This window comes from Panthera uncia, chromosome D4 (assembly GCF_023721935.1).
Source record: "Panthera uncia isolate 11264 chromosome D4, Puncia_PCG_1.0, whole genome shotgun sequence".
In the NCBI taxonomy this organism is placed as follows: Eukaryota; Metazoa; Chordata; class Mammalia; order Carnivora; family Felidae; genus Panthera; species Panthera uncia.
Window position 1 is genome coordinate 41,655,013 of NC_064807.1, and position 25,944 is coordinate 41,680,956.

A 25,944-nucleotide genomic window follows, 5' to 3' on the forward strand; every position below is an offset into this window, starting at 1 on the left:
ATGTCTATTCCCATTCTAGCATAAATTCAGGATTTTATCCTCTGGAGAGGTCTCTGAACTGCAGGATACCAGGCACATACTTTAACCCTAGCCCTAACCCTACCCTCACCCTTAAAGCCTAACCCCTAACCCTAACACCCTCTGTAGGGACCTGACCTGCAGGATATCAGGCACATACCCTCACCCTGGCCCTATCCCTAACCCTAGATCTGAGAGAAAAAAAGATGTGATATATATGAATATTATTCAGCTATAAAAGAGAATGAAATCTTGCCATTTGCGTTGATGTGGATGGAACTAGAGAGTATTATGCTAAGCAAAATAAGGCAGTTAGAGAAAGACAAATAGATGATTACACTCATATATGGAATTTAAGAAATAAAACAAATGAGTAGAGGGGGAAAAAAGAGAGGCAAACCAAGAAACAGATTTAACTGTAGAGAACAAACTAATGGTTACCAGAGGGGAGATGGAGGGGGCAGTGAGTTAAATAGGTGATGGGGATTAAGGAGTGTACTTGTTGTGATGAGCACCGGATGTTATAGGGAACTGTTGAATCACTATATCGTACATCTGAAACTAATATAACACTATATATTAACTAGAGTTGAAATAAAAACTTTTTAAAAACTATTTGAAACAAATGTTCAAGATTAAATATCGGCCACTGATAATGCTGGAAGTGTCTTTGGCAGTGGTTCATTCAGGGGTTTCCATGCAGATGGGATCCTGGGCACAATCCTAGGCTAATGTACAGCCCAACTCTAATAATGAACCTGAGGAAATCTAGTATCCTAGCATCAAGAAACTCTCTTTAACACTGTGTTAGAAAAACTTTTTCTTCCAGGAAAACTGGAGTTGCTTCTAAGCATCTTTTATAAAAACAATAGCAAAAAAGAAATTGAAGTGCTGTCTTTGTGGCATGAAACTAATTCTCAGAAGCCATTATGTTCTAGGGAAGTGATTAAGTCTTTTTAATGAACTCAGTATTTCTGTTGTTCATGGGTGTGTTTACCATCAGAATTTTAGTTGAACAGTGATTTTGAAAAAATGGGTGTAAGTAAAATTTGGCATAAGGCTCCCATGGCAAGAATTAACAATTAATTTCCTACTTTTGTCCATAGACTCCTAGAATTGAAATATAAACTTGAATCCTAAAACTTAGAGAATACATAATTCAGTAGTTTTCAAAATGCTTCCCATGGGGCCTCCCAGCTCCACAGAGGTACTGCCAGAGCCACCACAGTGAAGAGAGGATTGGAAAAGTACACAGGAAGATGGAGACCACATGAGGATAGGATCTCCACCCAGAAGAGCTCTGCTTTTTCTATTAAGTTCCTTGTAAGATATTGAAAGAAAGGGAAAGTTTGGTGATTTAAAAAAAAAAAAAAGTCTGTTTATATCAATCTGTAGGCCAGCCTCCGCATATTACAGATGAAGACACCAAAGCTAGGAAGGTGCAGATGTAATTGTCCATAGCTGAGCTGGTTTATGGGCCAGTTAAGGCCTGATTCTCCATCCGGCCCTGTCTCTGCTATATCACATTGCCTACTGTGAACGTCTGGATCTCTTTGCCTCCAGCTTCCAGAGCTAAACTCAGCATGATCAACACCATGTCAAAAATCCGTGGCCAGGAGAAAGGGCCAGGCTATCCCCAGGCAGAAGCACTGCTGGCAGAGGCCATGCTCAAGTTTGGAAGAGAGCTTGGAGATGATTGCAACTTTGGTAATGTGTGCTTTCTCACACTTACGTTCTTTCATTTGTCCGTGGGGACTTAGTGCCAGTAAGACGCTGCGGGAAGTTATTCAAACCATTTTATATTTTGATTCTGTTTTACATCTTATATACATGGGCCAAAAATTTGTCTTCAGAGTCATTTCATGTTTAGTGTGATTTGTCTTAGAGGTTTTAGTTATTTTCTTTTTCCCTGATGAGATCCTAATCTTTACAGTAGCTGGTGAACACATCCAGATGCCTGGAAGCTCACTGTGGAGTGTGTCTGACATAACTGAATATTAGGGCAGAGGGAACAGTCTGTATGATGTAACACCTTACCCCATGAGCTTTCTCTGAGATCTACCACCCCAGATGAATTCCTTCACCCCTCTCTTGTCCGACTCAGTCACCATACTAAACACTTCTGTTTTCACTTCTTCATGATGGGAAGTCTCAGCAAATAAATGTCTGTTCCTTATATTTGCTTCTGCTAAATGCATTGGCCTTAAACAGGTTCCCTATTAGGGAAAGCCTGTACTGACAAGGGAGGGTAGAGAGCTTCCAAAATTGCTTTTTAAAGGAAAAACAAAATGTTATGTTCTTCATAATAAGAGATACCTCCCCCTTGGTAGCATTGAATTTGTACTGTATGAACTGTCTTAGGTGGAAACACACTGCTCTCTAGAGGGCATTATGTAATGGCCTCTCATCTCCATTGTCCTCACAAGACAGGCAGTAGTCCCTGGGTTTTCACCTGTGGTGGCCCTATGACTGCATATACATTTCACCTTTGTCCTTTAACATGAAACAGACTCATTCTCCCCTTCCAGGCCCAGCCCTTGGTGAAGTGGGGGAGGCCATGCGGGAGCTCTCGGAGGTGAAAGACTCATTGGACATGGAAGTGAAGCAAAACTTCATTGACCCCCTTCAGAACCTTCATGACAAAGATCTGAGAGAAATTCAGGTATCTGCAACCAGTCCTTTAGGAAGCAAGCAGTTTGAATGTGCAGATGTAGGTGTCCTTTTTCTTCACAAAACTTTTGTTTTAAGCTTATCGTGTGCGGTCAGGTTTGAATTAAAAACAACCCAGCTAGACAAATTGAGATTAATCGGAAATGCAGTTCTTTTGCCCCACTATTATGATTGGGCCTCTTATGAATATTACATTTGACTTTTCCACATTCAGTCTTCAGGTTTTTCAAGCTTTTTTTTTTTTTTTCTCCAGAAGAATAATATCCTTCCCTGATACTATCCAGTGTTATTAATTATGTCTTTCTGGGCTGATTTCACCCTCTAAAACAGTTGTTAGATGTATCCGTTGTTAGCTTAGGTAAATAGCTATACTATCATTCTATAAACACATGTTTTCCTATTTTCATGATGATTGTTAGGACTGAGGAAGAATAACCAACTATCTCTTTATAAAACATGGAGAAGAGTGAGCTCTTCCAAATAAATAAAGTTCAACTGGCTTTGCCTCCATCTGTGTGTATAATGTTTACTCATTCATCCCTTCAACAAATATTTATGGAACCTCTCTGAAATTTAACTTTATTGTAATGTGGTCATCTACGGCTTGAAGTCCCTTAGAAGGCTTTTTCTCTAGTCTCCTCCCCCGTATCACTTGCTCAAGATTGCAGTTAGTAAGTGGCAGACTCACTCTAAATCTACAATGTCAACCCCACCTCCAATACTCTACCCTGACTGCAAGTTCAAGTGTGTTTTAAGACTATCCCTTCCAAAGGAGCAAACATTTAACTTGGATCAGGGTGTGGATTGCAGGCAGGGTATACAGTGGAAGGGGAGGTCTAGGATATTTTTCTTCCTCTTTTCCTTCTCATTTCTTCCCGCTCCCAACTCTGTTTTCATCTCCCTCCCTTTCTTTCCATACACGCCCAGGATCAGGGAAGTTTAGCGTTTCCTCCCACCCATTAGTAATGCAACACTGCAGCTCTTTGCAAAAGACACTTTGTAGCAGTGGGAAACGACCTTCCCACTTTGTCACTAGATGTGTTGGGCAGACGTTGGGTGGCCAGGCAGTGGGGAAGGATGCACGGAGGGATTGAAGAGCACTGTGGGGCATTAGACCCCGTCTATTGTCCCTTCTAAGTTAGGTTTTTTCCACTGGTTTAATCATCTTCCAAATGGGAGACTTAAACTCATCAATGGTTCCCTGAAAGCTACATCGGTCACCAAGGGCTAAGGGTTAAGATAGAGATTACTAGACGCTGGCCCTGGATATGTTAATGCAGGTGATCAGTAATCCATATTTCTGTTAAGCAACTTATATGATTCTAACAGACTGATTTCCTCAAAGATAAGTCCCTTCCAGCATTAATGTTCTAGGACTCAAAAAACAAGAATGCCAGTCTTTTTCACTTCTTTTCAAGGGAAGTGTTTTTCCCCCTGCCTTCTTGCAAGCTACCATTTCTCTTGAAGATGGGAACTTGTGGGTTCTATGTAGCAGTGTTTTCCACATGTGAGGCAGTATGCAAATATTCCCAGCTGCTGTCATGCCCAGCTTGGTTTTGGCCCAGCAAGGTCAGAAAATAAAGGGCACTGGTAATTCCCACAATTTCTTTCTTACTCTTAATTGTTTTTAAAGATGCTTCTCCACATTTAGCCTTTGGAAGCATTTGCCCCACTGTTGCAGGTTTCTTTATTTTTCTGGTAACATGATATTTTAGAACTTAGCCTGTCTTATTTTGGAGGCTAATAGGCATGACAGAGAAGTAGACTAAAAATAGGCCCTTTCCATGAATCCTTTCAAAGCATATTGCCGCCCTTGACTTTTTCAGCATCATCTAAAGAAGTTGGAGGGTCGACGCCTGGACTTTGATTATAAGAAAAAACGACAAGGCAAGATTCCAGATGAAGAGCTCCGTCAGGCTCTGGAGAAATTTGATGAATCTAAAGAAATTGCTGAGTCAAGCATGTTTAATCTCTTAGAGATGGATGTGAGTGACTGTCCTGTGGTTTCTAATTTAATCTTGCCGTTGAGACTCAAGATTATGTTAAAGGGTTATGTAATTTAAAATGTGCATATCTGATTACACTATGTGGTGAGAACTTCAGCAGATAGTTATTTCTTTTTAAAAAAATTGAAAAAATAAAGTAGATCAAGAAATGGTAAGGTTTTTTTCTATATTATCATGGTTTGATCTAACTAGATGTTTGACTCCTAATGACCTTAAAGAATTACCAGTGGTGAGAAGATGAAGAATCTTTCTGATGATTCATGTAAAGGTTCAGTAGCTTAAAATACTTTGTTGAAATATTTGGCAAATTGGCTTCAGATTATAAAAGAATATTACCTAAAATGCATTTAGAATTGAGGGTCCCAGTATAGGTTAAGATGTTCTGTATTTTGAAGTAAAGTCGATATGTTCTTTCAAAAACTAATTTCAATTGAGTTTGATGATTGTAGCATAGATACTGTATTTGGGGGCATGTATAATGAAGTTTAAAGCTATTTTTACATTTCCAGAGCACCAAATTATTATTTGTGGCTTTAGAAATTATATTCCATTGAGTCCTTTCAGCCTCATAGCCATGAGGACTTCTGACCGCTCATGTAATAAAACCTGCTAAACGGCTTTCAAGCTCTTGCTCACTTCCACCTCTGGCCCTATCATTTGCTGACCAACTTCTTCTAAGATGTTTACAGAGCCTTTATGTGCTTATCAGTTACCTGATTTGCCCAGACTGGTGATAGGGGAGGCGTATTGAACATACCTGGATTTTCCCAGAGACACCCAGAGACACAGTGTAGGTTTTTGTTTATGTGAAACAACTGGTGTTCCACCTGCCTGCTAAAGAAGGATGCTCTAGGCACAAGGTGTGACCTGAATCACAGTGTTCCTTCCCAGGGTCCCATTCCACCCAGGGCCCCATTCCACCCCAAAACTTATGGAATAGCATTGCCTCTGCTGACTTGGAGGGAAATACTCAGCTAGGTCACAGCCTGAGACACAAAATGAAGAGTAACTGAGGATGCCTAGAATATTGGAGCTGAAATGCACCCAAGCATTGACCCAGCCTCTTTACATTGCAGATAGATTGAAAGAGGACAAAACGTTTTCCATCCTAACACACTACCTCCATGCTGCCCCCTGTGACAAATCAGTATTCACATTTTTATTAACAACACTAATATATTGACAGAGCATGAAAAGTACAGGGAGCCAAGAGTCCTTTGGTCAATGTATCTTTTTCCTATAAGAAATCAATAAAATTAGCCAAATCCAGCTGGAAGTTTGTAGCTAAGAATGAGACTTTCAGTGAGAGTTGTGTGTGATCTTCAGTTGGATTCCTAACTACTCCTTGTGGTATTGGTGTTTCCAAGCATATGGATGCTTCTTATCCTTAACTGATGTGGAACCTGAAATATCTCCTGGCGCTGGAGATTGGGGTTGTGTGTCAGGGCAGCTCTGTCATATATGTGCTGGGGCAGGAGTGGTTGCTTAAGGATGGTAACCTGGTAACTAAGGTGTGTCTCCCCACCCCCCCCACCCCCACCCCATCGGCCTGCAGATCGAACAGGTGAGCCAGCTGTCTGCGCTCGTTCAAGCCCAGCTGGAATACCACAAGCAGGCGGTCCAGATCCTGCAGCAAGTCACTGTCAGACTGGAAGAAAGGTATCTCAACAGTTGCTGAATTTTACACTTCCATTTTCTTCCTATGAAATGATGGGTAAAGAAATGGAAATAATGGAGTCCATTTGAAGTAAAACTTGTGCCAAAAGTTTTGATTCTGCATAGGCACTTTGTGGATTATTTGTCTTGACTTTTGTGGGTCTTGTGCTTTGTTTTACTTTGTTCCCTTGAGTGTACTCTTGTGTTTGTGAGAAGCCAATGCTTGGACTGTGTGTTGGCCACCACAGATGGGAAGCCGGGTGCTACCGAGGATAATGGATGTGATTTGCTGAGCAGATACTCTGTGTGCGTACTGGAGGCATATCATCACCCGTCTTATGAAACAGCTCTGTAAACTAAGTATGACTAGCTTCACCTAAAGGTGGGAGCCCAGGGAGATCAAGTAACTAGCCCAGGGTCACACCGTGGTGTAACCAGGGTTTGCCAGGCAGGCATAATCTGTTTGAAAGCCTGTATCTTTTCACACCATGTAAGAACCCTCCACCGTCAGAGGGACAGCTTTCATGTGCCTGTTCCGTCTCCTCAGGTGCACCCCACTGTGAGGCCATGGTAGTCTTGTGAATGGGGCTCCCTGGAGTTGTAGGGTCCCAACCTGCACAGCTTAGACAGAAGTCCTTGCTGTAACACATGTCACATTGTGCAGCTTTCCTCCATGCACCTTCATGGAAATGTGTGTAACACTTGGAAACCTCGAGAAAGATCTAAAAGCATGCACTTCGACATACTAAAGAAGTATTATATGTCTTTGTGACATCTGTTGAGCAGAAGGGCCATTTTCCTTTTATCTCTCTGAAATATGTTCAAAGTCAGTATCATTCTACAGTCACCGTATCTTAACCTCTCCCTGTCCTTGCAAATCTGTACACTTTGCTCCATATGCATCTGAGACTATGGAGAATACTTGGGGGTGTATGGAATATATTTATTGTCTACACCTTTCCACTTTCCTCCTGTCTTCCCTCATTTCTTTCCCCTTCTTGTATCTCAAACTGCTCACTCTTCTCAGGGTATTTCCTCCTTCCAAATCTTTTCAAGCTCTTGAGTTCTTCTGGAAAGGACTGTTCATCTGGAAATGACTCTTAGCTGTGTTTTCTCTCCTTCCATAAGCCTTTCTGTGGGCAGGTAGACTCCTGCCCACTCCCACCCCCATGTTCCTGTAGCATTTTGTATGTATCTCCATAACCGCACTTACCACAGTGTATGGTACTCAGTTATGTTCCATCTCCCTTACACACCATAAGCTGCTTGAGGGCAAGAGCTGTGTCTCATTCATTTTTGGGTTCCCTGCACATTTTCACAGGGAGCTCTGAATAAATGAGGGAGGGATTGAGAGAAAGGTTGAAGATGGTGAGGGTATGACCAGAGGGACACCACTGAAAGCAGAGACCTCCTACAGATAAGACGGCTATGGGTTCTTTTGAAATTTTCCCTGCTCCACATTGATAGCCTTCCTGGATATCACTGCTTTTCTTTTTGCTTCTTAATTGGCTACATACTCTTATCCCCCCCCCCTTCTCTTTTTAATGCAGAATAAGGCAAGCTTCATCTCAGCCTAGAAGGGAATATCAGCCTAAACCACGAATGAGCCTGGAGTTTCCGACTGGAGACAGTACTCAGCCCAACGGGGGCCTCTCGCACACCAGTACACCCAAACCTGCAGGTAAGGAGCTGAGACCTGCAGACCCCATTATAAGAGCCTTGGGCACCTCCCATTGACACTTGTCCGTAAATTCTAGGCGCAGTCCAGTCGGGCTGCACAAGAACTGTACAGTGATACATTTCTTAGAGGATGGTTTTGTCAGGTAGAAACTCTTTCAAAGCACTCCTTCCTTCTTTTCTCATTGATCATTTCTTTCCTCCTTTTCCCTCTTGTCTCCTCTAGGAAGCTTTCTTTGTCCCCTTTTCTCTCACTCTCCATCATTAGCACACATTAACCTCTTAAGTAACACGTTTGATTTGGACCTTCTCTTGTGTTGTCACCTTAATGAGCCAATTTGGTGCCAGCAATATCATCTTTTTTTCCCCTGTTTTACTCTCTGTGTTCCAGAATGCATGAGAGAAAATGCCCCTGGCAGGGCGTGCCCACATACACTCACATATAACCCACAGACAGCCGCTCCAGGAACATGTCCAATTGGATTTCTTAAGTCATGGGAGCAAATGGCTGAATATATTTGTAGATGAATGTATTTCTCATCTCAATATCTGCTCTCTTCCTCTCCTTCCGCAATCTTCAACCAACTCATTATGCCGTGTAACTGAGGTTGGTACAGTAAAAGCTAAAATTTATTTTCTATCAGGAATATTGATGTATACCCAGTAATATATTCTTTCAGTTGGCACCATTGCTCTCCACCCCCTACACACAGATTAGGTAAAAACCTGTGCTTGAGGTGTTTTCAACCTTAACATTTACCTGGTTGAAGAAGTGGAAACTCTCTTAAAACTGGATGTGGACTTCAAAGATATGCAGTGTCTCCTATTTTCCCTGTAGCCCAATGCTAATGTTTTGTGGTAAGAAATGCTTTGTGAGATGCTCTCAGGAGACCATGAAGGAAAACAGGTGTGTGGTGACAGTCAGCTCCCTCTGCCCTCTGCGTTCCCCTTGGCTTCTCGGAGCCCCCAGGGTCAGGTTTTATAAACAGCAGTGGCTCTTAGAAGCTAGCTGGCCACAAGCACTAGTCATGTCTGTTGTGACTAGTTTGCTTCTCCCTGTTCAGAAGCCAACCGCATGTTTAACCCTTTTTTCGGAGACTTGCTCATTTTCTGCTTTAAAAAAAAAAAAAAAAGTTGTTTCCCTTTCAAGCCATCTAGAAGACATGGGAGGTGTATGCACTTGTCTGAGTTGATGTGACTATGTGGATACATGCTGTATAAAATATATATGCTCACTTAAAACAGATCACTTTTAAGATACAATTCCATTCTTCATTATTTTACTCAAGGTAGAGTACATTATGTTTTGTACGCCAGAACTCTGATGTACTCCTATTGTTTATATATGCAACAATTTACAAAGTTATATAATTTTTACATGATCTCAGTTAATAGCCACAGTAGTAGTGTGGAGTAAGTTCTGCTGTGAATTCTAATGTTAGACAAAGAAACTGAAAGGGAAATAAGTGCCTTGTGCAAGGTCACCCAGAATATGAACTTGAACCCAGTGTCTTATATTGTTTTGTTTTCACCACATTACAGCAGTTTCGCAGAGGCTGGAGTCTTTATCTTTCAAAAGTGAAAACTGCACTGTTATTCTGAGGTTGCCAAGCATTCTTCATGTAATTAACTTGACTCTTTCACATGGGCAGAGATTTTAAAATGCTAACATGGAAAGGGTTCTGGCCTTGTTATACATATTGACCTAAATCTCATTAAAACTCCCTAAGTCACTGGGTCTCCCATCTCTGGACATCGTCAGGAAGGCAAAACTTGATGGACTGTGGCGCATGTGTTACAAACGTAGATGAGGCTATTTTTCATACTGGACGTGGAAGCAGGCATCGAACAACTTCCAGAAATCTGAGAAAGCTTCTGAAGACTGGTAAAGAGCAGATGCCATGCAGTGGACTCGGCATGAGCCGCAAGAGGAAGCTTCAGCAGGAAGAGGAGTGAGGGAGGAATCAAGGGGGACAGCAAGCCGGGCAGGTGCAGCAGGTGGTAGATATGTGACTTAAATACCCCTTGTCTTTCTGTGTTCTTCTCTCCTGCTTTCACTTCCAGGTGCCCCAATGGATCAGCCCTGCTGCCGAGCTCTGTACGACTTTGAACCTGAAAATGAAGGGGAGTTGGGTTTTAAAGAGGGTGATATCATCACACTCACTAACCAAATTGATGAGAACTGGTATGAGGGGATGCTTCATGGCCAGTCAGGCTTCTTCCCCATCAACTATGTGGAGATTCTGGTTGCCCTGCCTCATTAGGATGTTAGGCTGGCAGGCTTACCTCCTCTTGACCCAGATAGTTAAGTTTAACCACTGCTTTGGTAATGCTGCTTACAACACATCCCAAGTGCAGGCCGCAGTGGTCCAGGTCATCAAGCCCCACCGAGTATCTTTGGTTGACTTGTGTGATCCCACAAGAGTCATGGTGATGGGTGGTATCTTCTTAGGCTGGTGGGCATGGCATGTGCTTTTTAAACACCATCTGAGACCAGCCAGTAGTCATGGAACTGCTGTTTACACAGTTCTCAGGAGGTTGTGGCTTCTTAGAATATGACCATGAGCCACATCACAGAAAAAACATCCTACTGAAGGTACTGTCTATCACCCAGGGGCCATCTCAAGGTCTCAGGTTCTCCGTTTCAATAGGAGAAAGTTCTTGCTTTCACATTGCCCCTCCCAAATATGTGAGTCACAGAATTGTGGAAGAAAGCCTCCCTCACCAGCAACTTGTCTTCTGGTCTGAATGAATTAGTCCCTTGATGCTATAGGTAGGAAAGTGTTGAGTGCGAGTTAAAAACCTTTTCTGAAAACTGTCACCTTTGTTCCTCTCACATATGCGTGTTTCTGAGGGACAGCAAGTTTTCTTCTCACCCTGCTAATAAAGCCAGAGGGGGACTCCCGCTGTTATTTCTAAGTACTACGGTGACAGTTGGCAATCAGCATATTGTGAGAGGGGCTGAAGAGAAGAGATTCTCCACTATGAGGAATTGGGAAGACATCTGGTTTCCAAGCTTAAATTTCTTGCTGCAGAGAAATGATGTATATATTTAGGCCATTTCTGAAGGTACAGGGAAGAGGGAACAAAAATCACTTCACTTCAGTTTTATTTATGAATTACATGTTTCATGAGTCCGTTTGGCACAGAGACACAAGGAGAAAAACACAAGAAACCATTTTTCCACTAGTTCCTAGACCAAGAAACAGCAATTGTCTTTCGTTTCCACTTCCACCTTGTGTTCTTTGAACATCATTTGTGCATATTCTGCCCTCAATGAGGACCAAATAAAGATGATTTTTGTGCTTAGCAGTTTAAGTAAGATGTGTGGCTGCAGATGCAAAAGTTTTTCCCAACTCAGTCATTACTTTTCTTTCTGTCCCTTCTGTTCCATCTTCGTGTTGTGTGTACAGTGCCGTGTGTAAGCTTATGAGTGGTTTTTTGTTCTTCTGGGTTTTTTTTTTGGTATCAGTCATTAAGTCCTGTTAGGTATCCAGAGTTCTATTTATCTAGCTGTACAGATTCTTTCAGAGGTTTAATGTGCTGCTTCGGATGTGCTGCCTGCGGTAGTGGGTCATGTGGAGTGAAAGGCAAATCTTACTGCTTAATGTATAAACCTCTTACCACAGGAAGCATCGCCGTTTCCAATAAATATTGCTGAAGACAGAACCAGAGGCCCTGGTGCTTTATTTTGTGTCTGTTGTTCTGGTGGGTCTGACAGTGGGTGGACTGGGTCTTCTTTCAGTCTCCATTGTCGTCTGATGCAGCCAGACCAGACCCGCTTGCCACCTCAGATCTCCCTCCCTGTGAGCAAGGGAAGTCTCCTTAGTGAGAAGTGACCTACCCTGGACACGGGGAGCTTCTGGGTAGCCCTAGGAAGAAGGCGATTCGGGAGAGAGGATAAGGGAGTGGGGAGAGGAAGTCTTCTAGAAGTCATGCGAGATATCCTCACTGGTGATATCAGAAGGATATAATGTCCAGAGAGACAAATAAAATATGTCATTTCAAGCAGTCTTTTCTTGTCTTTCATGCTTAAAGAGAAAGAACTAGGGAAATATAGATTGGCCAAAGCCAGCATTCTTTTCTCTGTGTCAGGGCAGGGGGCAGGGGTGATAAGGTAGGGGAGTAGTGCCTACAGAATATGTATTTCCTGATCTTCTGAGAAAATAAACATGTTTTTTAATATATTGGGTGCATTTGTATTCTTCCATGCTGAGGCCAATAGTCTAGTAGGTGTTCTGATCTAACATGAACAGTTTTAATCTAAAATACTGAGTTCTATATGTGAACTGCTCTAACATAAAAATAATATTTTTTGCCAGCTACATGAGTTAGAGTATTACAGATCAATTCTTTTTTTTTCTTTTATTTGTTTGTTTTTAGAGCGCAAGTGGAGTAGAGGGGCAGAGAGAGAAAGAATCTCTTTTTTCTTGTGGTTAAGGCCTTTATTTATTAACTTCTGTGGGTTTAACTATTTTTTTAATTTAAAGTTTAACATACAGTGAAATATTAATTTCAGCAGTAGAATTCAGTGATTCTTCACTTACATACGATAGCTCATCCCAAGTGCCCTCCTTATACCCATCACCCATCTAGCCCCCCTCCCACCCACAAATAATTTTTTAAAAATGTTTTTTTTTTTTTTAATTTTTTTTTTTCAACGTTTTTTATTTATTTTTGGGACAGAGAGAGACAGAGCATGAACGGGGGAGGGGCAGAGAGAGAGGGAGACCCAGAATCGGAAACAGGCCCCAGGCTCCGAGCCATCAGCCCAGAGCCTGACGCGGGGCTCGAACTCACGGACCGCGAGATCGTGACCTGGCTGAAGTCGGACGCTCAACCGACTGCGCCACCCAGGCGCCCCTAAAAATGGTTTTAAAAACAGTTACCTGTGACATGAATGGAGAAAATACAGAAAAATCACAGGTAAACTGTTAGAATTAATAGTTAATTTAATAGAGTTACTGAATATAACATCAATCTTAAAAAAATCACTTTATTTCTATATACCAGTAATCAATTAGAAAAAAGGAATTTAAAAAATCATTTGCAAAAAGTCAAATCCATAGATATAAATCTACCAAGAATTATACAAGATCTCTGTACAGAAAATTATGAAACATGCTTGTGGAAAAATAAAAACCTTAAAAAGTGAAGAGATACTCTGTGTTTCTAGGTTGGAAAACTCAGCATTGTGAAGATGTCATTTCTCCCTAAATTGACATGCATTTAGGGTGGTTTCAACTACAATCTCAAGAAATTTGTTTTTGTTTTTGTTTTTAATGTGTGAAAATTGACAAACAAAATTTATGTGGAAATGCAAAGAGATATTTCTTCTTGAAGATCAACAACAAATTTGGAAGACTTACACTTCCTAGATATAAAACAAAGTTACAGTAATTAATATAGTGTGCTACTGATGCCATGATAGGAAAAAAGATGATCTGTACAGAACAGTGAGTCCAGAAAGAGACACGTGCATTCAACCATATTGAGCCAGTAAGGCACTCCATTGTTTGTAATGTTACACATTCAGATATGACATACCTGTGTAATCGTAGTTCTGTACATTCAAAGGGAAACTAATAGCAAGACCTTGCACCAAATAGAGTAATTTCATGAGTCAATATCGAATGAAACAAAAGTATCATGACCCCAGTTTCCAGGAAGAACTTAATATTTGAGGGAGTCTTAGAAAACATTAATAATATACTCACTAGATTCAGAACCACCTGAATTCCTTATTTTTATTGGAGTATAGTAAATGCCTTTTTACAAAAGTGAAATACTGAAATGAGCAGGCAACTCTGTGGACCACCACTGGGGATGTTGGACCTACCCCAAACACTTGTTCTAAGACTAATCACAGAATAAACTAACTGAAGTGGAAACAGAAGCAGAACTAAACTAGATGGAATGAGAAAGGAAAAGAAGTTCAGTGAGGCAACTGTCCCATTTTATTTTTCTTATGGGTCTGATGGGTCTTAAAGAGAAAATTTTCCCTTTGCTATAAATAAGTAGACAGTAAGAATGACATGACCAAGAATTGAGATTTTCTTGAGACCATATGGTCTATAACATATATCCTGGAACGTGCTGAGTCCTATTCTGCAAAGGCTGAGCCAGGGCTTAGTCAACCAGGATTATCTCAAGACTGTGTTTTCAAGACAGCTTCTCGTGGTCTGGATGGAACTATGGGGGCACTTTCAAGGCTCATATTTTGAGGCCATCTTATTAACCAAATTAAGAACTAGTATGCAGACTGCCTGATCCTATGGGGATGGCAATAATGACATAGGAAGGACTTAGAGGACTTCAGCATTAAGTCCTTCTGAAGAGAGTGGCAGCCCAAAGCTTCCACTTATAACTCTGGGTGATGGTGGGTGAAGACTTAACAAGGCTACATGGAGATGTGACCACACTGTCAATTCCTAGGCCCAGCTACTGAGGACCTGTTATGAGCTCCCATATTAAAGGAGCTGTCAAAGAAAAGAACAACGTTATTTTTTAAAGGGCCCAATGAATGCTAAGAACTTAAAGATGAGGCTTTTGAATGTCCCTTAGCTATCACGTATGCCTAAATCATGGCGGCCTTCCCCTTGAGACGGGAGCTGTGATTCTTGACAGGAGTGGAGCAGGTTGTTAGCTTCGGAGGCAGAAGAATGGAGAGCACCACCGATCACAGTACCATTTTCTTAGAAAGGAACCCTGGACTATATTATTATAATTATTATGTTTATTTTTGAGAGGCAGAGAAAGAGTGTGAGTGGGGGAGGGGCAGAGAGAGAGGGAGAATGAAAAGCAAGCTCCAGGCTCTGAGCTGTCAGCACAGAGCCCGATGCGGGGCTAGAACTCACAAACCGTGAGATGATGCTCTGAGCCGAAGTAGGATGCCCAACTGAGCCACCCAGGTGCCCAACCCTGGACTATTTTGTATCACCCTGTGTGATTAGGTGCTGATATTAGCCCAAGACTAAGAATGAGGTAACTTCCTTCAAACAAGAAATGACATGTACAGTAGACAGTGGAGAATGAAGTTTAAATATCTGGAAAATGAAAAGATATTTGGAGGCATCTCTGCAATCTGGCTTCTTTTTTTTTTTTTTTTTTCCTCCTGGCAGACGTGGTCTCAGAAACAAGGGGTTCATATACACTTCAGTGTGTCACCTGAAAAAAAATGTTTTCAGCATTCATTAAAATCAGGAATTGTTCTTTCTTTATATTCCGGGTGGGCAAACTGTAGATTTCTTTCTTCATCTGGCAGGATCTATCGGGAGTGCAGGCTTTTAGTGCCCTTTAAGCAATAACTGGTGTTTGTATTTATAGCTGTGTTTGAATTTCCTATCATTCTTTTCACACCAGGAAATCAGGCACATTCAACACTTTTATAAGATGATGCTTGTAATTGAAGGCAGAGGAAATGGGAGCCATCATTATTTATTATTCCAAAGCAAGCACTCTGCTAAACTCAATATATATAATTTTGACTGAAGACTAAGGTTTTAAACCTTAAACATACAGCTCTTTAGGATTGATATACTGGAAGAAAGCTCTGTAAACAGGTTGATTGTTTATCCAAAGTAGGGTCTGATGTTTCCTGAATTTAGAGCTTATAAAAGAAAAAGTTTACGAATGTTACGTGATTATTTTAGCAAGACAAAGAAATGGTGAGCTGCTTGATGGGGTGAAATAAAGAGACTATAAGGTCTTATAAAAGGCTTTATAGAATTTGAGGTGTAGGAGATAAAGCAGAAGGCAGAAGCAGCATTTTAAAGGAACATTTTTCACACTTTATTTCCCTGCTGGTGTTTTGGTTTTCTTAAAATCGTTCCATGTGTGCCTGTTAAAAGAAACATCACATTCCGTTGTTTTCCTGAAGCAAGTTAAGTATGGGTGCTGCCCAGGCTCCCAGCACAAGTGGCAGGCACTGCTCCCTCAGTTCTGCCTGTGGGGAAGGGGCTCTGACCCTGGGCCTCACTCTTCTCCAGCAAGCACTTGTGGTTTGCTAGAAAGTACTCCTGGAGTCCTCTGTACCTGGGCTCGGTGCTGGGTCTTTGCCAAGGACCCGAGCTGCAGCACTAGCACTCTGCATCCCTGGGCACAGAGCCGTTTTCATGGAAGTTACCCCTTCTCCATTTAAGTCACTCGACTGCAGGAGGCCAGGACATGTTATTTACTCCTCTACCGCCTGTCCCAGATATGGTGAGTGACGAGAGTTTAGGAAAGGGCTTGAGTTTAGCAGAAGCTCCACCAGTGATTCTTAACATGTATCTCATGAAACATCTGCCTCTACCACAATTCATGGAGGTGAAGAAATCCAAACCGTGCCTAGAGTCTCCTAAACCGAAAGATAAGAGTGGCCTGAGGGTACCTACACAAATCCCCCTTCCAGGTCTCCTTCCAGCTTCTCAGAATCACATTGCCCACAGAGGGGCCTGATTCGGTATCTCCCATCAGAAAGGTTTAGGAAACAGTCTACTATGGTGCTGCTAAAGTTCACAGGTATCAGAATCACGCGAAGCTTGTTAAAACAAATGCCTGGGCCCCGCCCCCAGAGGTCTGCCATGGAGGCTGGGAATTTCCATGTCTAGTAAATTCCTGGTCCCTGGCCTGTAGTTGAAGTACTACTGCTCCACAAGATGAACTTATGAAGAGTCAGCTGCTTCCTGGTATTTCAGCTCTGCCTTTGGTATTGAGAGTAAGGACAAAACGTGGATGCATTCATCAGTTATTTTCCCCAATGAAATTGTTCTTTGTGCCCAAACACCGAACAGAACTCTCTGTGGAGAATGATGGTTGGGAAATCCAGGCATTTTGCTGCAGAGCTGAGAAGTGCCACTTCAATTGTGTGAGGGTGGCCACATAGACATGCCCTAGAGTGTCTGTGTCAGTATTTTTAGCAAGCTTCCCAAGTGATTCTCAGATCCAGGCAAGTTTGGGAAGTGCTAGTCTACATTAAAATGTTTTAAATACGAAGCCAGCTGTTTTCTGACTTTTTCTATTTTTTTCTTTGATTTTTTTTTTTTTTTTGGGACATTCACATTTATCGATTGTTGAGGTAACATTTGGCGTGTGTTTCCACCCTCAGAGTGATGTTGCAAACCCACAGCGTCCCAGTGTTTCCTCAAGCTGATGACAGAAAAGACACACTCCGTCTGTGTCTGTGCTGACTTAGAATTACCACCTTCTTCCTGGTCCTTCATGCTTTACTTCATGTCTTGTGAGGGAGTCAGAGGTCTGCCTACAGTGAGACTCAACTGCCTTGGATTGAGTTAATGTCATATCTCACACTTTTCTTATTTAGATCGGTGGGTCACGAGTCAGTCCATATCAGAATCACCAAGATTCTGTACTGCTGAAATGTGGAGTCGGGTCCTGACACCAGATTCTGTTGCAGTTGTCTAGAGTGGGGCCCGGTATCCGCAGGCTTAACTGGCATCCTGCCCCACCGCATAGTTCTTCTGCAGGCAGTTTTAGGGCCATACTCTGAGAAACTCTGGGTCAGTCTTGGAACCCTTAGATTTGTGAGTGCCATGGAAGAGGTTCATTAGTAGACATGGGTTGGTGGCTAAGAAGGGAAGAGAAGGAACAAGCCTCCTCTCCCCTTGTAGTGCAGCACTTCCATGAAGAGTCAGTTGAAAGTATTGCAGAATGCACAGGTTAATTCTTGACATTAGCAGTAACCACCTTTTCTCTTGCCTTGATTTTTTTTTTTTTTTAGGAACATGAAAGGATCTGAATTTATTAAGTGGGAAATAGAGATGGGAGGAGGAAAATGGCTCAGGAGTCTAAGGAAACCTGCATTGACTGCCTTAACATATGCAATCACCAAGATTTTGATGCCATCTGGTTATTAAATATGGTCTTTTATGTTCTATTTTCCCTTTTTTTGTCCCCCCACAAATTAGTTTCATGGGACCTAGATTGCCCTCTGCTGGCAAAAAAAAAAAAAAAAAAATCTATGTTTTAACCAGTTAAAAATCTGGCAAAGTTCCCTGGTTGTTTTTGATCATCATGCATAAAAAGAGCTTAAGGTCTTCCTCTTTCCAATGGCATGATGCTTACACACCTGATCTTTTAATGAGTGAGTCATTTTTGGCCCCTGTGGGTATCACAGTATTACCCAGTGAAATAATAATGTGTGGTCTTAAGGAAGACAACAGAGGGCCCGCTCTTCTAACAAAAAACATTGGTTGGGGAGCCCACATCACAGTTATCCAGTCATAGTTTATGGTTGATTGACCTGTAGCTGTCATTTTTTTTCCAGGGTACTCAAAAGCAGTTACCAAAACCAGTGAATGTCACAGTCCTCGTAATTACTGCTCCCCTATGCTGCTCAAGTGCCACGCTTCCCCTTCCACCAGCACCTAATCCAATCCCCAGCAGGCAAGAACTCATTGTGGTGCCTTGTCCCTCAATGATCACCATCAATGGAGCCCTTGCCTTCTGACTCATGGGTGATCAGCTCCAAAATCCCATTCTGAGATTTTGCTTCCAAGGCCATTTCTGGTACTAACTTTCTTAGCCTGGCACCAACAACAGGCAGAGCCTGAGACAATGGCTTGTATGTAGGTAGGTTTTGTTTTTGTTTTGTGGGTTTTTTTGTTTGTTTTTTGTTTTTTGGGGGTTTTGTTTTTTGTTTTTAGGTGTTTTGTTTTTTGGGGTTTTTTTTTGGGGGGGGGGGGTTGTTTTTGTTTTTTTGAGGACCGTGATTCCAACATGTAGGAAATTAGGACAGGAAAGCAGAAAAAGCCAACACAAAGGTACATTACTGAGATGTCTTCCTGCTTGGCAACTAGTGCTTGAGCCTACTGAAATCTACCAAGGCGAAATACTCATTTGGGGAATAAAAGGGGGAGAAGTTTGTTGGCTCCTATCCCCCACATCTCTGGGTTTTGCATGGTGGAATACAAAAGTGGGTTCCCGGGAAGTGAGAGGCAGTCTTAACCCTTAACCCCAAGGCAAACCTCCATCTACTCGATTGGTGCAAAGACGGTCAAAGCTTGCATGGATATGGATGCTGTGCTTTGACTGGAGTAAGAAGTAGGGCCAGGAGGATTTTGAAGTGGCCACCCTCCCCCCCCCCCCCCATAGCTTCTGCTCCATCCTTTTCTGATCTTCTCTCCCTAGATCTTGCAATTCTTAAGGTATTCACAGGATGTGAAGTGATTAAGCCCCTTACCTAAAGGAAGTGTATTTCTGCTGACATCTTGTGAGCCCCTGGGGCAGCTCCTTCAGCATCCCCCACCCCTGCCAGCTTCTTCCCTAAGTGGCTTCTGCACCTGATTTGGACAGCCTTTAGATGTTTTTGTTTGTTTGTTTGTTTGTTTGTTTTTTGAGGCTAAGGATTATGTATCTCCCTAGTTTTTTTTTCAAAATGGAAATACCCATACTGATGTTGTTTCCATTAGTCTTGTTTTGCATGACATCTTGGAGGAGACCTGGAACGTCTCACCCTATTACATTTATACTGGAATTCCTATGTTGATTCTTTTAATCACAAGGAAATGGAAATATAGGGTCTTATACTGAGAGTCTATTCTGAAAGTTACACTCTCTCCAGGGTTACTTCCATGCCAGGGCAACTCTTCAGATTCTAATTGTGTTGATTTTAGCTCCTGCTGAGGGCGGGGTGTCTCAGTTGTCCTGTCCCAGAGTTGAGGTGTCTCTCTAGGGTAGAATGAGGACACGGAGGAGTTCTCTCTGCAGACACAGCCAAGTCTCTAGGGTGGCCACCAGGTGAGTATTCCCTGGGGTGAGGGAGGACATGTTCTGACACATTTTATTATTTTCCCTCAGGGCAGAAGTATAAGCCCATGGTGGTATCTAATTGCAACTCTTACCTCATTTGTGGCAGATATCTCCCTGTGCTTTTATAAAAACATAAAAATCAAACAAGCAGGATTTCTAACTAAAGGGATATTTTAACTTTTTTTTTTTTTTTTTTTTTTTTTTTTTTTCTGCATATGAGTGGCCTGTTTCTAGGAAAGGACTGATATACTTCAAGCATCTTGTTTAAAAACCCATAGCAATAGTCTGGGGGCCTCTTCTGCTTTGCTGGAAGAGGGGTTTTCCAAGAATCCAGAGTGGGCATTCTTGTCTGCACCTCAAGGATTGTGGCTCAATGTGCTCTTCTACTCTTTCTGCTTTGGACAACTACCTTAAGTAAGATGTCCTCCTTTGGCAAGCCTATGGAACCCCACTTCCAGTAGCAGTTTTGTCTTCCCAGTCCCATTGAGCTACCCAGAACCAAAAATGTTGTGTGACTTCAGGGTATATTTAGGGCTCATGTGGCTGATAGTAGTAAGGCTTCAGTTTATATAAATGCACTGAGGACAATGCAGTGTGGGATCTCAAGAACACTAGAATGGGAGGGACGGACATGAGGGTCATTAATATATCAGTAAGAGCGCTTCTGGAACTCAGGTCCTGGGAAAGCTATGGGATTTGAGATTAAAGGGGAACAGAAATTTTGTAGAGTATATTAGGGTTCTCCAGAGAAACAACCCAATTGTCTGTCTGTCTGTTAAGCTCTCTATCTACACATATATGTAAAGGAGATTTTTTTTTTATGAAGAATTAGCTCATGTGATTATGAAGGCTGAGAAGTCCCACAAGCTGCTGTCTGCAAGCTGGAGGCCTAGGAAAGTCAGTGATGTACTTCCAGTCCAAGTCTGAAGGCCTGAGAACCAGGAAAGCTGATGCTATAAATCCGAGTCCAAGGGAAAAAGACTGAAGTCCCAGCTTGAGCGGATAGGCAGGAAGGAAATGAACCCTACTTCCTCTGCTTTCAGGCTCTCCATGGATTAGATGATGCCCACCCACACCGGGGAGGGCAAGCTACTGTAAGGAATCCACAGATTCAAATGCCAACCTCATCCAGAAACACCCTCACAGACATACCTAGAAATAATGCCAGGTGGCCCAGCCAAGTTGACACATAAAATTGACATCACAGAGGGTATGCTTGACAATATGGGCATGTTCACATAGTTTTGTGGAATGTCTCCTAATTATCTCAAGAAAGTCCTCAGGGGCTTCATCAAAATGCAGGCAGTTATCCTCCAAGAGGGCTGAAGCTGGAGTGTGGTGAGAGGCCTATGGGACTGCTGAACTGGTAGGACATGGTAAATGAACAGAGAAATCAAACTGTGCCCTGAAATATAAGCCTAGAATCAAAGTCATTGGCCAGATGCTTCAGATTTCAGGCACTGATTGGTATGAGCAAGTTGTTTCTCACATGGGCAGCCCTATGTAATAGGCCTCAGGAGGATTGGCAGCTAGGATTTATTTATTTAACAATGATGAAACAATCACCCAAGCAATGCGAGATGTCAGCTAGTGGGAAACCGTCACTTAGGCTGAAAAGGCCATATCATCCTATCTGTATGGGTTTTGTGTAGGTGAACTGTACAGAAAACTAAATTTTAATCTCGTGTTTAATGTGAGTTCGGCTCTTTGTTGATTGTAAGCTCAGATTCGCCATATTCTGATGGCCTGATGCAATTATTTCCACCATGGGAACATTCCTACCAGAAGGTCTGAAATGCACCTTTGTACTGACCAGGTTCTCTCTTCCCTGGACACTGCTAGAGACTATTCAAGTAGTATAAAGAGTAAGACTTCCCTTTAATAAAATATTTATACCACCACCTCCCCTTTTCTCTTAAAAATGTGGCATTTTATGTGCTTTCTAATGCAGGCCAACTAGAGGGTTCTGGAATCTTTAGCAGGGGAACTCTAGGCCTTGCACTCAGCATTTATTTATGTGCATGAAGACTTTGAGTGGCCCTTGTCCATGCATCTGAAGAGAGTCATTGGCTTTGCTTTCCAAAAATGACCTCATTCTTCGGACCTAATGAGGGACAGTGGACACTCCAGAAGGAACATCTAATTCACATAGCTAATTGGCTTCTGGGTAAAAATGTCAAATCACAGTTGCATGTTTGGGGCTATCACCAACATCAGAGTAAGGATGGGGAGTGACTAAATCCAACTGATGGTCAGACCCTGAGATAGTGTGATACTGTATTTTCCAACTAATATAGAGCAATGCAATTCTTTAGTGGGGCTATGTCATATTTTAAAGTCTCTCTTAATACAGTCACAAGAAAGCATATCCCTATGAAATTTTTATTGAGGAGGTTGGCTACAATGCTTTTAATTCTGAGGGAGCACAGAACTTTTTCTTACCTTCACCTCACATCAATTTATGGAGGAGAGGGGGCTTTTGGGGTCAAAAAAGGACACAATTGGACAAACATAAATAAGAGTAGAATTTCAAGTGGGAAGATAAATGAATTATAAATAGCATCAATTAAATGCATATTATGTGCCAGGAATAGTGCTAAACATTATATGCAGATGGTTTCTCACAGTTCCTCATGACAACCCAATAAGGTAAGAACTGTTATCTTTCTTTCTTTCTTTCTTTCTTTCTTTCTTTCTTTCTTTCGAGGCTCCATGCCCCAGTGTGGGGCTTCAAATCATGAGCCAGAAATCAAGAGTCGCATGATCTACTGACTGAGCCAGCCAGGCGCCCCTCAAGAACTGTTACTGATCACTGTCTTAGTTCAAGTTGCTATACCAAAAATACCCCATTTATTTCTCACAGTTATAGAGGCTGAGAAGTCTAAGATCAAGGCACCAGCAGATTTGATGTCTGGTGGGAGCCTGCTTCCTGGTTCACAGACAACCAACTTGTCACTGTGTCATCACTTGGCAGGAGGGGCAAGAGAGCTCTGTGGGATCTCTTTTATAAGGGCACTAATCCCATACATGAGGGCTCTACCCTCATGATATGTTACCTCCCAAAGCCCCCACCTCCTAATACCATCACATTGAAAGTTAGGATTTCAACATACAAATTCGGTGGTGACACAATAATGTCTGTTTTACAGCTGAGGAAACTGAGGACCAGGGAGAATAAGTTAATTGAGTGCATGTTGTGTTGCCAGAAACGGTGCTAAGCATTTTACTTGGATAATTTCACATACTCCCTTACAATGATCTAATGAGGTAAGACCTAGTGGTAATCCCCATTTTATGTATGAGGAAAATGAGGCTCAGGGATTGAATAATTTCCCTAAGATCACACAACATTGAATAGCAGAGTTAGACTTTGAACCACAGAGTTCAGCTCTTTTAAAGGGCCTTTTTGTTTGTGTGTTCTTGTGACTGTTTAGCATCTTAGAATTTATCTCCCATGTAACAGTACATGAGCTGTGTTTGGGAGGAGAAGACATCATCTTTAAGAAGCCATATAAAATAAGGGTGGGCCTCAGGAAAAAAGCAGGAATGGCACCTGTCTTGCCTCTGCCTCTAGTCCAGGCAGAATCCTCAACATCCTCTATGGCTGGAAACTCTATGTAGGGATGCCGAGAGGGTCATGTAGAGAACCCCTGTTCTAGATTCAGGCCTCACTGACAATTTACATGCCACAAACCCTTTCAAAACTTATAACCCAGAAAACCTTCTTCTTGCTTCTGGCAGGATACTATTATTGGTAATAATAATTTGTAGCTGAGTAGGTTGTTAAAAGAAGTCTCCTCCTCCTCCTCTTCCTCCTCCTCCTCTTTCTCCTTCTTCCTCTTTCTCCTCCTCATCCTTCTCCTTCTTTTTCTTCTTTTTGTGCTTACTATTAAGGCAACTGCAAACCAGGGGAGCCCAAACTGAGAATTGGCGAGGCATAAAGGAAAGGCCACCAGATAGGGGTCGGGTTGACTGTACCTGCATGTCACTTCTTTTTTCTTAGATCTTCATTTCCTCATCTAAAATGATGTGTTAGTCTAGACCACAGTCCCAATCAGAATCTCTGAGGTGTGATCCTGAAATCATCTGCAGACACTCCATGGGTAAGAGGCAATGCTGAGAATGGCTTACTGAGAGGAGTAATGTCAGTGCCCTTCAAGTTTTCCTTTGATGTTTCCAAACCACAACTTCTATCCTTTGGTAACCAATCCTTTCACTCTGAGACTCATGCTGTCTGGATCTACCCATCTTTATTGTTCCTTCCTGCCACTCACCACCCACCTCATTCACTGATAACTTTGAGAGGTGGCTCAGAGACTTACTTCCTTGCCACTGTCTTATTGTCATCCTGGTTACCTCCACTGTCAGGATGAATAACCAGTTCTATTTCCTAGGCTCCCGGTTCCCTGGTATTATCACCTCCAATGATCTTCTACTCTATGACCACCACCCAGAACTGTGTTGTCTCAGAGATCTTAAACTGCAATAGCCTGTCTCTGTCTATATTCCATGGTCCCTCACTCTAACCAGCCTCTAGCCAGTACCCTGGTCTCCTTTGTCTTCCTGCCATCTCCCTGGCAGCTTCCCATCCTGCCCTATCCCATGATGCATCCAACTGTGTGTTTTCTTCTTTCCTGCCCTAAGGTTGCCAACCATGCTGGAGAAAATCGCATGATAATGCGGATGTGTGCCATAGTAACGTGTGTTTCCTAACTCCAGCCAAGAACTTAACATTGCCCAGCAATACTTCTGTGTTCCTTCTCCCCTTCCATACACCAGCTGTTTTGGACTTGTACCATAATCCTCAGCATACCTGTCCCTCCACTATGCCATCTCTATCCCTTTCAATAGACAGTCTCTCCTGTAAGCTGGAAAAGTCTTAAATTCCTGCCCTCCCCCTACGGCCAACTGCCAACTTAGCAATATCCTGTGAAGAGATTTTCTCCTCTTGTGAAGGATTCATTTCTGCACTTGAATTTTGGATTCTACCCCCTGTGACAGAATAATTTACTGTAATATTAATTTGTGCTTGTTCTGTGCTCCTCACCTATCCCCACCTGCATCATCCTTTACCTCAGAGGTGGTTTGTGGCAAGGTGAAAAACAGAGGTTGCAGGAAGTCCTGTTCTCTGCAGATACCCAGAGAAGGTAGAGAAGGGATAGCCTATAAATACGAGAAAAGAAAAGAGAATCATTTCTAAAAGAGCCTGGAGATGGAGAGGAGAGGGAAATCCCCACCAGTAATGGGGACTCAGTGGCAGTGTGTGGGGAATGCTGGTTTGTCTTTGTGATAAATCTAAGGATGTTGACCCCCAGCCTATGGGCTCAGAGTTGTCTTCAAAGCAGATTGGGCCCCGTAGGGCTGAAGAGTGAGCATCTCTGTGCTCTCTGCTAATCACTGTCATTAACCAGAGAGGCCATCCAGATATTTTGATGCTGTGCTAGGATCCTTATATGATTTTTGGGAGGTGGGGGAGCACCAATATTGGTTGGGATTACATTTTTCACCAAAGAGTTAATTTGCTTTAGAAGGAACTATGATCTAAATTGGTTTGCAAAATTTCTGCCCCTCAACTCCCCTCCCCCTCCCAAACCTCAAGGACCTCACCCCTTCAATTATCATTGCATTCCCCTGTCTCATAACTCTGCTGCATCTCCTCTGCTGGTTCCTCCCCCCTCAATATGGACGCACATTCACACCTCCCTCATATTGAAAAGCTTCCCTTCCTTGGCCACACGCCTTCCCTAACCATCCTTCTATCTCTCTCCTTCTTTTCACGGCATCTTCTTGAAATAAAAGTCTCTTTGGATCACATCCATTTCATCCCTTCCACTCTGCTGACTCTGGCTTCTTCACTCAGCATTCCACGAAACCACTCTGGTTAAGGTTACCAAAGGTGTCCTTTTCTGACCTATTTTACTTATGTCCTCTGCAATAGGAAGTTGCCTTCTGGAATCTTTCAGTTTCTTTGCCATTTGGTGACATTCATTCTCTTTGCTTTCTCCCTTTGCTGTTTCTTGGAATCAATGTGGTTTTTCTTCCTATATGTCCTGGAATGTTGGTAATCACAAGGCCCTGCCCTGACCCTCTTCTCTTGTCTCCCTTGCTCTATATATGTTCCGAAAAGAGTGACCAGCTCTATTTCCATGGCTTCATTTACGATGTC

General features: G+C 42.4%; 1 protein-coding gene across 2 annotated transcripts in view; it reads left to right on the forward strand.

Annotated features, from left to right (window-relative positions):
- Positions 1-25,944, forward strand: part of SH3GL2 (SH3 domain containing GRB2 like 2, endophilin A1) — a 281,525-nt gene that overhangs the window by 200,326 nt on the left and 55,255 nt on the right. The window contains exons 4-9 of one of the 2 annotated variants that reach the window (XM_049618736.1): positions 1,582-1,725; positions 2,547-2,680; positions 4,515-4,673; positions 6,250-6,353; positions 7,901-8,031; positions 10,092-12,185. In XM_049618736.1, coding sequence (XP_049474693.1) covers positions 1,582-1,725; positions 2,547-2,680; positions 4,515-4,673; positions 6,250-6,353; positions 7,901-8,031; positions 10,092-10,291 — 872 coding nt within the window. In that variant the 3' untranslated portion in view covers positions 10,292-12,185. Of the gene's footprint in view, positions 1-1,581; positions 1,726-2,546; positions 2,681-4,514; positions 4,674-6,249; positions 6,354-7,900; positions 8,032-10,091; positions 12,186-25,944 lie in introns of those variants that run through there. The other variant, XM_049618819.1, reaches the window with a different exon arrangement.